A 13,705-nucleotide genomic window follows, 5' to 3' on the forward strand; every position below is an offset into this window, starting at 1 on the left:
GAAACCCCAAAAAAAAAAAAAAAAAAAAAAAAAAAAACTGTTGTTGTACATTGGTGCACTAATAGTGCCATCGAGTGCACGAGCCCTTTAATGCCATTTTATTTCCCTCTTTTTCTATTTGACTGAAAAAACATGACTATGTAAACAAACAGTTTGGTGATGCTCTTAGGCACAATTTGTTTTCTTTAGTTCAAGATAATGTCACATCAAAAGTAAAGTAAATTTCACAGGAAGAAATAACATTTTTGTTTCAAGAAATTAACTCTTACAATTTCTCTTTGTTTTCTTCATCTGCTCTCTGCATCCTTTTCCTCACTTTCTGTCTTTTTCTTTTCCCTGCTCTTGCTATTCTTCTGCAATCATCGGTGCCCACCACGGCTGCTTCCACTGCATAAACATTCTCAAATTTGTTGATGATCAACATGCTTGCCGAGGGGGAATGCTTCGCATTTGGTGGGTTTATATGGAGATTCACCACAATCGTGTCATCCTCCTCAAACTCTCCCTTCAACACTCGCAATGCAACTTCATTCTCAACCATTTGTTGAATCACCCGCTTCACGGGCCAGGCGCCAAATCTAGGGTCAAACCCCATAATGGCCAGAAACCTCACAGCTTTATCCGTGCAATGAAGGTTGATTTTCTGTTGTCTCAGTCGATCTATTAGCCTGTTCATCTGCATTCACACAAAATTATACACCCTGATCGAGTACACTAGGATTGAGGACTGATAGAGCCAAAGATAATCAAGGTAGAAAAACATGCGTATTGTCTCATGGTATCAAGAATATTGAAAAAAGTCCCGAGGCATATCTCAACAGATTAACCAATATAAGCATTCATTTGGAAACAGGAAAAATGGAAGTTATTTTTCAGTGTTTGGCTATCAACGAAAAATGAAATCAATGGAAAACACTCATTCTCGTCTAAAGAAAAATGACCAATTTTGACAAAAAAATGTCTTTCAAAATTTTTATTCAAAACACATTTTCCAAATTGCTAACTCATGCTCAGTTTTTTTCTGTCTTACTATCTGTCTAATTATTATTCATACTGAATTGAGCTAGCTCAGTTAAAATATGAGTTTGGTCGGCTTAAGTCAAACAATAACTCGGCCCTGCCCAATGCCCATAGCCTAAAAGATTAAAAAACATTTAAGTTTAATTTCTTTTCTTCAATTTCTTTAGTTTAGCCTTGAATATAGATTGGATTGGGACATTACATATTTTGACCTACCCCACTTTCCACCAAACAAAAAAAGATTATTTTCTTACTTTTAGCCAAACACTAGGAAATGAAAATGTTTTCTAGAAATTGAGTCATTTCTCAAGTTCCAAATGGACCATAAATAGAGTTGATAACTCGACTTTGTTGGTAACCCTAAGGTGAGGGTTTGATTCCTAACAAGGTTAGATATGAAATTATCTTGTTGTGGGCCTTAGTGTACAAACATCAACTTGGGATCACTAAGGCACATCCCGTTTTACCTCTCCACCAAGGCTCTAGGATAAGAGCAAGTGGGAGCAATTTGAGAAACAAAGGCATGCCAATAAATGTAGTACACTTTGAAGGGAAGGCTGCTACGTACCTGAATTTAAACAATTCGGCTAACTTGGTTCACGTCCAGAGGTTGGAAAACAACGTACTCGTCAATTCGATTCATGAACTCAGGCCGAAAACTCTGTCTTGCTAAGTCAACAACCTGTTTTTTCATGAATTCATAAACTGCCTCTTTACTACCTTGCGAGCTTTGAAGAGTGTCAAGAATGGGTTGTGAACCAATGTTTGCTGTTATTATCACAACAGTGTTTGTGAAGCTAACAGTCCTCCCATGGGAATCTATTATTCTTCCATCATTCAACAGTTGTAACAGAATGTTGAAGACATCATGATGTGCCTTGTCAATTTCATCAAATAGCACCACTGAATAAGGCCTCCTTTGGACCACTTCTGGCAGTGCACCAACTAAATGTGAAACCGAAAGCTTTTCCATATGCTCGTTCATATCAATCCGCACGAGAGCATTTTGCGAGCTCAGTTTTACCAACGCCTGTGGGGCCAATGAACATGAAACTCGCAATGGGCTTATTTGGGTCGGACAGTCCAGCTCTAGAACGCCTGATTGCATCTGCTACATTTTGCACTGCCATTTCCTGCCCAACAACTCTTCTCTGAAGCTCGACCTCTAACAGAACAAGCTTTTCTCTTTCTGTCTGTTGAAGATTTGACAATGGAATGCCAGTCCGTTTGCTAACAATTTTAACAATGTCAGTATCTGTTACTTCATCTTGCAGTAGAGAGCTTCCAGACTTTTTCCTGGTGGCTTCTTCAAGCTGGAGCTGAAGAGATGCCAATGTTCCATACTTAAGTTGAGCAGCACGATTAAGATCATGCTCACGCTCTGCTGCTTCCATCTCACGATTGACCCTGTTAATCTGCACATTGACAAGGTTCAAGACCAAAGATTCAGCTAGAACAAAGTAGACGATATATAAAGTATATGAATCACCTCCGCCTTGATTGACTGTCTACGAGTCATGAGGTTTCTTTCATGCTCCCAATGACTGGTTAGCTCTTTTTGTTTTTGTTTAAGTGATGATAGGTCACTTTCCAGCTTGCCAAGCATTTCTTTAGATGCTTCATCAGCGTTATTTTCAAGAGAAAGTTTCCCCATCTCTAGCTTCAATACTCTCCTATCTAACTCATCTAACTCACTAGGTTTTGAATTAATCTCCATTTTCAGTTTTGCAGCAGCTTCATCAACAAGGTCAATGGCTGGACAAAGAAACGAAAGAAGAGTTTAAATAGTTTTCAAAAGCACAACTCACTAAACAGGATGGAAAATAAATTATAAAATGAATAACTTAATACCCTTGAGATACAATAATAGGATGAAATGAGAAAATCTGGACTTATCAGTCAGCAAATGATAGATATTCAAAGTGACAATTTCACTGAAACTTTTGCAGCCGTCGCATACCTTTTTCTGGTAAAAAATTCTTGGTAACATATCTTTCTGCAAAAACTGCTGCTGATACAAGGGCACTGTCAGATATTTTGACCCCATGATGCAACTCGTACTGTTCTCGCAACCCACGAAGAATGGAAATTGTATCTTGCACAGATGGTTGGCCACAGTATACTTTTTGAAACCTACGTTCTAAAGCAGGGTCTTTCTCAATGCACTTCCTATATTCATTCAGTGTAGTTGCTCCAATACATCTAAGTTCACCACAACCAAGCATTGATTTCAGTAAATTTCCAGCATTCATTGCCCCACCAGTAGCACCTATTCATAAATCATACCAGAAATGCCTAATTTGAGCTTTTACTTTAAACAGCAATATGAAAATAAACACACTACTTTTGCTTAGGCAGAGGCCAATTTAACAAAAGGTTGCGTGAACTGACAGGAAGTGAGCACTGACTAATAAATAAAAGGAAAACAAAACTAGTACATAAAAGGAAAAAGATGAAGAAGAAATGGAATAAACTTGACCTGCACAAAGAACAGTGTGGATCTCATCAATAAATATTATAATCTGCCCATTTGAAGCAATTACATTGTTTAATACAGCTTTTAATCTTTCCTCAAATTCTCCATGGAACTTGGAGCCAGCAAGCAGTGAACTTATATCCAATGATATCAACTGAACAATAAGAAAAAGACTGTCAAATGCTTACATGAAAAGAACATTACCCTCAAAACTAAAATAAAATTGGCATATTAAGGTTCACATTCAAAATATATTGCATGTCAAAATACATCTCAAACAAAATCTAAATTTTGGAATAGTAGTTATAACCTTCCGATTCACGAGAGGTTCAGGAACATCTCCATGGATAATCCGCTGTGCCAACCTAGGGCCAAAGGAACAAAATCTCAGTACACATATTACATAGGTGAATGCCTCATTAAAAGCTGGACTAAACATCTTGTTGTGAAGAAGCCGTAAAATTTTCAGCTCTTCTTAAGTGGCAAGAAAGATGATATTTTATTCTTTATTCCGCAGCCTTGCATTGCTTTATGTGCTTTACTACAACCAACTCTTCTCTAATTAAGAAACACATAAAGAAGAGAACATTTCATAAGGTTTTATTAGTATACATCATGAAGAAGGCGGAAGATCTCCCTCAAAGAAAAACACGTGACCATAACCTCTCCAGTTTGTATAATCCCCCATGCATCTATATGTGATTATCTGACAGATCTGACAATATGTAGTAACTTTTATACACAATCCTACTTAATGCTAATAGTTAAAGCAGTGCCTGTATCAGTAAAAAAAAAGTATACTTAACTTTAAAAAAGAACAAGGTATGTGCTACCCATTGTAATTTTAGATTTAAAAAGTTGCATATTCAACTAAGCATATGCCAAACAAATAAAAAATAAGCATACACAGATAAGAAACACGGGAAACTATAGATCATACCCTCTAGCAATTGCAGTTTTTCCAACACCGGGCTCACCAATAATAACAGGATTGTTTTTTGTCCTCTGACTCAAAATTTGAATGCAACACTGTATTTCATCATCCCGACCAATCACTGGATCAAGTTTTCCGTGCCTGGCCAGTTCAGTCATGTCAATCCCATATTTCTCAAGTACCTGGAACTTTCCCCCTGGATCTGTACAGAATTAACATCTATTACTTCTAGCACATGAGGAAAATTTTAAATTCAAATTTATGATATATTCAAGGATGAAATTCTAAAAGGAAAGTACTGTTCAAAAACAAGAGCATGCTATTATGCACATACTTTGGTCAGTTACTCTCTGATTTCCACGCACAACTTCAATAGCTTCCTTTAAAGATTTCTCACTAAGTTGCAGAGTTCTAAATAGTTGCTGGCCAAATCTTGTGTCTGAGTATAAAGCTAACAACAAGTGCTTCACAGAAACATAGGAATCACCCATTTCTTTCTTATGTTTTTCTGCATTTTCTAAGAGAGAGTAGAGATGGGGCCCAATAATGGGACCACTAGTACCACCAGTCACCTGCAAGCAAAAATGCAATTACTTACTTCAGACATTTAGGGAACATTTCTTTTTACAACAGATAATCTAAACAAAAAGGTTCAATTGAAATTTATAGCTCATACCTTAGGCTGTTGAGATATAAATGTATCTGTGGCTTGCAAAACTGATGTGTTATCCAGCCCAGCCTTAGTGAATATTCTCTGAGCTAACCCATCCTTCTGCTCCAGAAGGGCTTTCATTAAATGCTCTGTTTCAACCACTTGTTGTTTGTTGGCTCGTGCTGCATCTATGGCTCTAATAGTACACTCAAAAGCCATCTCAGTGTTTTCCGCAACACTAATCTGCAAAATTGATACACACATTCAATGTTGAAGCCTATCTATATTATCACTAAAATTACTTAGAAAAGCATAGTGTTCATCATAACAAAAACAATGAACAGCTGATATCTATATATCTATATATATATGATTTTGCAAATAATACATAAAAGTTACTCCTTCAGTCCCATCTTGTTTACTTTTTGCTACTTGAGAATCAAAGAACACTGACTTTAACCTAATTTTTAATATGTATCTCCTTAATGTTCTTTAGATTTCAATTCTCAAGACAAGGAGTACCTTTAATCTTGTTTCTTAGTTCTAAGTTCTATTTTCAACTATATAATCTATTATATAAAATTAAAACTAAGCCAATATTTAGTCAAAATGACTAAAATTAAAAGAAAAGAAAAACCTTAAGTGGCAATGCAAAAAGTGTTAGAAGATTTGTCGAAGTCCTATAAAACGAGGATAATCAAAGAACACTTAAAAGCAGAAAGGATGATGACAAGAAATCCAAAAGTTGACAGAGAACACACCGATTCTCCTATTAAATTATTGCTTACAATTTCCCATTGTTCCTTCTTAAGATTCAGTTCTTCTTCATCTCCTCTAGTGTATAAAACCTGATTGGAAGTAAATGAACAGTTCATTTTCTGAAAGTGCCACATGGCATAAACAAACCATTACAAGGCAAAAATGAACAAACCTTGTGCTTCTTTTTAACATCATCGAAGGATTCTATTACACCTTCATAAAATCTGTAATAGGAAAAGAAAAGTTAGTATATTACTAGAAATATTTCATCCTAGCTACAGTCTAGTGCTTTTTGACATAATTTTACAACAAGGAAGCATACAGCCAACAAGTTGTTGGCCAATGCTACCTCCGGCAGTCCTTAATAATACAATAATAGCAGCAATACGGCAAGGTAGGATTTCCCGGCATAACATCAACCCACCTCACCAATCAACAGTCAGTCATGGCCCTATAATCAACACCCAACCATAGCTCTATAATCCCTCGTTCTCACACCCCATGAAAGTATTCACTCCTCTTGCAAGGAGGATCTCTAATAGCTGATGACTTAAATTATAGATGTATGTAAAGAACTTACACACTATTCAATGGGCACCAAACTTTGACCTTGGAACCAACAAGACTCCCATCATATGCTATCTCTCTATTCTCCAGAACCTGGCATACACTACCAATCAGACCTTTGCAGATTAAGGAAGTGAAGTGCAGCATATAAATATCACCCCAGCCTAGTCCCTAGATAAACACACATCTCCAAAAGCATGTCTTGAAAATATCAATCAAAAAGAGAATAAGTTTAAGATGAAATTGAAGTTTAGTGTGATATGAAACAGGTTGAGATGAGACCCTGATTTGGACAGCAAGTAGCATTAGAGTTTCAAATCATAAAGAAATTGTATATGCAGTTTTATGTCAGGAAAAAAGTATTAAGTACTTTCTCATTGTCCAATGGGCGCTTTCTCTTCATGCTCATCCTTTGGTTTCCTTCTTTACCATCAGCATCTTCAGCAGACTTCTGAAGGTACTCTTGTAAAGACATCAACCTCTGCTGCATGATGAATACAAAATGTTCCCTTAAATGAACCCAGAAAAGGAAATAATTAATAGGATGATTGAATTTAGATTTGATAGTGAAAAGCCAAAAAGTTACATTGCTATTATCTTCTGCAGAGGAATTTGGCACATTAGCCTTTCCACATCCATGCATTTCCACTTCACATGGCTTCTTAGAGACAATTTCAGTAGGCACGGGCTTCATTGAGCAATTGGGCTGTGAATCTTCGGAGTTCAATTTAGGAGTAGTCTTCGCAATATCTAGCGGGTCACAACGACCACGATCATCCACGGAATTCCGTCCATTGAAACCACTACTGGTTACTGTGTTGGGAGACACATTCACAGGTCGATTTTCATCGTTAGAAGATGCTTCTTGTTTTGCGTCCACGCCCATCTGATCAAAGAAAAGATTTAACACTACGACGACTATGCATGAAATGATGAAATACCAAACAAGCCAGACGACTGCCCCAACCCTTTATCCGAGTAGTTATACCAGGGACCAGGTCCAAGGTGGACCACGTTCTAAATTCTCTATATATATATTTGATAATAATCTGTCAAGACTAATTAATTGAATCATAAGCGAAAACGTTTACAAGAAAGATTAATGGAATGGACAAACATTTCTTATAGTCTGACCTAGAAACAAATTTCCTAACAAAGTTATCGAAAATTTAAATCGCAGTCAATAGTAATTTGGTCAAACATAACAAAGGCATACTCTAGTTCAAAAGTCCTTGACACCACCCAAGTATCAATCTTCATTCTTTTGTGGTTTACATACGTCATGACCAATTATCGTTCTAGGCTTATAACAAGAACTCGCCAATTCAAAAAAACAAGAGGGAATAAACTCGCAAAAGAAGCGAGAGGAAATAAACTTGCTAAAGATGCGAGAAGCAACAAATTCGATAAATAAACGAAAGGTATAATAGCAACAAAACTTACTAATAAAATAAAACAACACTGTTTTGTATCAAGAAAAAACCACTCATTCCTACTTCACCTTTTGCAAAACAAAAAACCTTATTTTCCTTATTCAAAGAAGATGAGCTTTTCTTTACCTTTTCCCAAGAAAAGACAACAAAAGTCTTTTTTCCTTTTTCACAAAATAAGTTTTAGCAATGGTGATGTATTTCTTGACAGATCCGAAGCTGGGGAAGAGGAAGAACGCCGGAAGGGAAGGAAAAGGGGCGGCGATAGCCGAAGAATACAACGACATCGTAGGTGTGGTGGACGGCGATGGGGGAGGCGAAAATGGAAAGGAGAGGCAAAGAGAAAAGAGCAAAAGAAGACGACAGCCGTAGAGAGGAGAATACTAAATTCTATATTTTTAGTATTGAAATTATGAACTTTTAAATTAGTAGTCCCATTAGGCCCGCCCTATTGTGGGTCTAATTTTGGCGGGCTTTTGCGTACCGATCCATTAGGCCCGCGGGTTAGGATTCATATAACCCTAGTCCGCCCGACGCAGGTTGACGGGTCCCGCAGGCCAGCCCGCTGCCTTTTGGTTTTGTTCCTTTTTTTTTTCTTTTTTTTTTGTTTTATAATTATATGGGAAAATGACACTTTTTCCTCCTATGTTATATGCATATAACAATTTTTTTCCCCCGTGTTATTAAAGTGGCAGTTTTTCCCCCTGAAATGTTAAATTGACATTTTTACCCTTAAAAATAATTATTTCATTATTTTTTTTCTCCAACAAATTATTACTTATATGTATGGATGATCACGATTCGGTTCGAACCTAACCAAACACTGTAGCAATCATACTGAAATAGTATGGACGGTTCTGGTTACGATTCAGAACCGAAAAAATAAAATTAAATAATTGTTGAACCGTGAACCGAAACTGAACCACAGTCATATATAGTGAAAATGATCAAACACTTATTTGATAAATCAGTACGGTTCGGTTCCAATTTCGATTTTGAACCGCAAATCAAAATTTTTTTATTTATTTTTATAATTTTATTTCTGATTTAAAAATAGTCTAAATTTCACAATTAGTTTATTTTATTTTTTCGGTTCTGAATCGTAACCGTAGCCGTCCATACTTTTTAAGTTCAATTGCTACGGTGTTCGATTATGTTCGTATCGAACCGTAATCTTCCATACATATTAGTAATATAATTGGTTGGAGAATAAAAATAAATGAAATAGTTATTTTTAAGGGCAAAAATGTCAATTTAACATTTCAGGAGAGAAAACTACCACTTTTAAAATAACTGAGGGGGAAAAACTGTCAATTTAATAACTCAGGGGGGAAAAGTGCTATATGCACATAACTTAGGGGAAAAAAGTGACATTTTCCCTCATTATATTGTGTACATGTACTGTACACGTTAATATATATTTATGTGTACAGTACTGTACACATGAATATATATTTATATTCATGTGTAATGTATAAATATATTTTTTATTTTATTTTTTTAAAAAAAATATGGCGGGTTGCGGGCCGCGTGGGTTAGCCCGTGCGGGTCGCGGGCCTTAGCGGGCTAGACCCGTTAGGCCTGCTTCTTCGCGGGTCATCTTTTTTGTAGCTCTAATCCGCCTCACGGCGGGGCGAGTGCGGGCCAGCTCGCGGGCTTCGATCATTTTTTACAATACTAGTCAAAACACATCAATTATGTATATTAACATTGTGTATTTGTTGTATACAAATTATAAATTTTTTAACGTAAATTATGAACATTTAGAGCATTTTCAATATTGAAGTTTTTGAAGCGATTTTTGAGGTGCCAACTATGAGAGTGAAGAGGGAAAGAAAAAAAAAGAATAAAAAAAATAAATTTGGAAAACCAAAAAAATGCAGATTAACGCGCCCTGCTGGGCGCGCATTGACTACATTGCACGCGAAATAAATGCAAGGCTTGAATGCACATGGTGGGACCCACTTTTTCTGAAAAAACCACCTTGTTATACAAGATTTTTAATTTTCTATCTCCATAACTTCTCTCCTCCACCTCACCCATGTTACCTAAAAAATTGGTCTAAAATCCACTAATGTGGATAACCTATATAAATTGTGAACATTCACATTCGTAGTATACAAATTGTGAATTTTTAAAAGGTAAATTGTGAGCATTTAAAATTCGGGTCCATAAAATAGTTTGCATTGATATCTAATAAAGCCAGGCAATTTTGTTTTTGTTTTTTTTTTTTTGTTTTTTGTTTTTTGTTTTTTTACACTACATAGTTATGCCCATAGCTGTCAGACGAGCTTGGAACTTGAGTTACCAAGTTAGTTAAATTATCTGATCAATTTGGCTACGACACTATATTTATTTAAAATGTTTGGTACGTATTATATGTTAAGCAATAGTAATCTGTGTATTGTTTTAGTCTATTTCAGTTATATTTATGCTGTTTTAGACTAGGACTTTTATGCTGTTTTCTCTTCCTTGTACAATATATATACTTGTACATTTGTATGCATGAACACATATTGTTTTCAAATCTTATATGGTATCAAGAGCCTCTTCATACTCCTACGGGTTCTCCTTTTTTCTCTCCTTTGATCCAATGGCCTTCACAGAAATCACTCCTATCATCCAATTGTCTACCCCTACTCACTTTTGTTAGAAAAAAAAAAAACATGCGCAGCGGAAGCATCAAATCGCATTTTCTATGATTCTATGTAAAAGAGAGTGTTAGAAGCTTTTTACCCTTGAAGCGTGCTTTGGCAAAATCAACAGCTTGAACCGTCCAACTGTCCGGTCTCTAGTCTGTCCACCGGTCGGGCACGCGAGAACTCCCCAGAGATTTTTACCTGAAAACTCTTTTCCTGACCAATCTCTGTATTTCTTCTCTCTGTTAAGAAATAGGGCAAGGCTTATATATATATCCTGGTTTGGGCCCAAAGGTGCTAGCCTTTTAAAAGCCTAAATCTACCCAATATTGAATTAATTCATTAATCAGTTATTAATGTATTAATTCAATATCGATAACTCTTTATCGATTTCTTTTAAAGTTCTCAGCATTACCACGAACCATTAAGGTGTGACTTTCTAGGTTCATAGTCAAACTAGCAACGAGTAATATTTAATAACTCATTAAATAACTCGTAAGTCATGAGTGACATCTAGCAGTATGTCATGACTACCTAGTTGACAACGAATATATTTCAATATATTATAATGAACCTTTCCGTTACAAATATCATGCAACATTCCTTCCACACAATACTTGTTTCGAACCAGGTAAAGGTCATGGTCAAACCCATAAACCCGATCAATATGTCTATTCAATAATCTTAACCTGAAGTCCAACTTCATTATACTCTAGCCAGAGATTCTCGTTGTATTATAATTGAATAGACTGGAACATCATTGTTACCTCAAGGCGGTGGATTCTCTATTGAACGCACACATGTCTCTGTACAATACTGAACTAGGCCACCAAGTACACTTATAGTCCCTCAAGGAACAAAAGACGCATACTGGCAAAAACTAGTCCACCATATGTACGAGACAACCATGTCGTCTCAAGTAAAAGGATTATTGCATACTTGTAACATACAACATACTGATGACACGTAGGTAAACACCATGCGGTACGTTGTAGTCAGTCAATGTTCAATGACTTGTTCTCTAACAATCATCCACATGTCCACTCTCTGTATCTCATACAGAATGGCATGAGACTCACCATAAGAAGGACAATGTGCTAGTCTTATCGGAATTCTAATGCCCAATTAGAATTCCTATGACTAGGAACATGTTTACAATACTTCATTTATTAATTCTTCGTCACTCATATTCTTTTACAATACTTCATTTATTAATTCTTCGTCACTCATATTCTTAACTCTTAAGAATGAAGAATTAAGAAGATCACTCATATTCTTAACTCTTAAGAATGAAGAATTAAGAAGATTGTATGGAATAATATCAAATATTAACTAAGCCTTAATAAAATAAATAAAACAATCATTTATTATATTTATTTAATAATAAATTAATGCCCAGAACAATAAATGTTGGCTCTTAGGGCATACATGTCTAACAGTCTCCCACTTGCACTAGAGCCAATCGGTAACCCTCATCTTCTCAAGATGCCGATCTAACTGCTCCTGAATAAGTGGTATAGAAAACGGATCTGCTAGGTTATCCGTAAATGCTATTATCTGCATTACTATATCTCCATTTCCAACAAAATTTCTTGGGAGATGATAGTAGTAACTAATTCGGTTCCAGTGGTTGAATATGCAATCATTTCCTGTTTGGAACTCTTCCAACTAATTGCACCACTGTTACAAAAAATAGACTTTCTATCATTTGATCCGATAGAAAATCAAATTTGTGTATCCTTTAATCTTTAATACTCGTTTTCCATCAGTTAAGACTAAACTCTTAGTTACTTAACTGATGTCCAGTGTTATTCACATAGATTTGATTGATGTTTACAAGTGACACTCACTACATGAGAAACATCAAAACTTGTACATAATATCACATATATAAGATACCCAATAGCTGAAGCCTATGGTATTTTACTCATGTGATCCCTCTCTTCAGTTGTGTCAGGACACAAACTTTAGAGATATAGATTCATGCTTGAAAGGTAATAAAACATTTCTTAGAATCTAACATGTTAAACAAATTCAATATTTTATGTACATACTTTGAGATAATCCCATTAATCTTTTCGATCTATCTCTATAGACTCGAATCCCAAGGATATAGACTGCTTATCTCAAATCTATTATATAGAAAATTTTAGATAAACAAACATTTTATCGGAGTCATCATGCTTACGTCATTTCTTGTTATTAATATGTCATCTACATATAATACAAGAAATGTGATAGTACTCCCATTGACCATTTTATACACATGGATCACCAATGTTTTCACAGTATAGTCAAACAATTTGACTACCTTATGAAATTGATGTTCCACATTCTAAAATCGATATCTGATATCGTCTCTTTGTAAATGATAGGATTGTCACTAGACACATCATCTCCAATTGCAAAGACATTCTCTGTGTCATGAAGACAACTATAATATGTCTAATTAACAAATATGTCTAACACTTCTCTAGAGAGGAGGCATAACGCTTGGTTCATATTGCACAGATTCTTAAATCTAATTAGGCTAGGAAGATTTATTAACAAACTCTTTGTCAAGTGATATCTTTCTACCTTTTCAGATCTTGTTTCCAATTTGTCTGTTTAGGCTTTTGATATAAGCCGTGTAACCCAAATCTTAACATACTTAAAACGAGGTTTCCCATATCTCATATGGTGTTTTAGGAACAGACTTAGATGGAACTCCATTTAGGATCTAAGATCCATTAAATGGACCATATGTACATCAACATGTATTAATTGCTCATTTATTAATCATCAATCATATTTAAACAATAAATACCATTTAACGATATTCTAGCCTCATCGCATTTATTATTGAAATAAATGTAATAAACATTATTCCGAAAAGAAAAATTCATAATTATTCTTAACAGGAATGGAAATAATGTTTTAAATACTAGAATTACATAAATAGTCTTTTAAATATGATTAAATGAAAACTGAATAGATAAATCTCCAACAACTAATGCAGCAACTCTTGCTCCATTTCCCATCCTTAGAGCGATCTCATCTTCAGTCAACTCTCTACTTCTTCTCAGATCCTGCAACGATACACAAAACATGTGAAGTTGCTTCTGAGTATATTATCAAAGAAGTAGTTATTTATACCAATTAAAACTAGTCTCTTTAATGAGCATACCTTCTGAAGGTTTGTCATTGTCCTTGACTTTCAAAGACTTTAGATATTCTGTGCAATTTCCT

The 13,705-nt window shown here is 35.4% G+C and overlaps 1 protein-coding gene and 1 pseudogene across 1 annotated transcript; both read right to left on the reverse strand.

Annotated features, from left to right (window-relative positions):
• Positions 1 to 86: 86 nt before the first annotated feature.
• Positions 87 to 5,919, reverse strand: LOC116007396 (annotated as a pseudogene).
• LOC116005831 lies at positions 5,721 to 7,294 on the reverse strand. Its single transcript, XM_031246069.1, has 6 exons — positions 6,995 to 7,294; positions 6,779 to 6,892; positions 6,422 to 6,501; positions 6,014 to 6,065; positions 5,871 to 5,930; positions 5,721 to 5,762 (listed from the first exon to the last, which is right to left on the reverse strand). The coding sequence occupies exons 1-6, from the start codon at positions 7,292 to 7,294 to the stop codon at positions 5,721 to 5,723; spliced, it is 648 nt and encodes a 215-aa protein (XP_031101929.1).
• Positions 7,295 to 13,705: the final 6,411 nt, after the last annotated feature.

The sequence above is a fragment of the Ipomoea triloba genome, chromosome 15 (genome assembly GCF_003576645.1).
Source record: "Ipomoea triloba cultivar NCNSP0323 chromosome 15, ASM357664v1".
Lineage (NCBI taxonomy): Eukaryota > Viridiplantae > Streptophyta > Magnoliopsida > Solanales > Convolvulaceae > Ipomoea > Ipomoea triloba.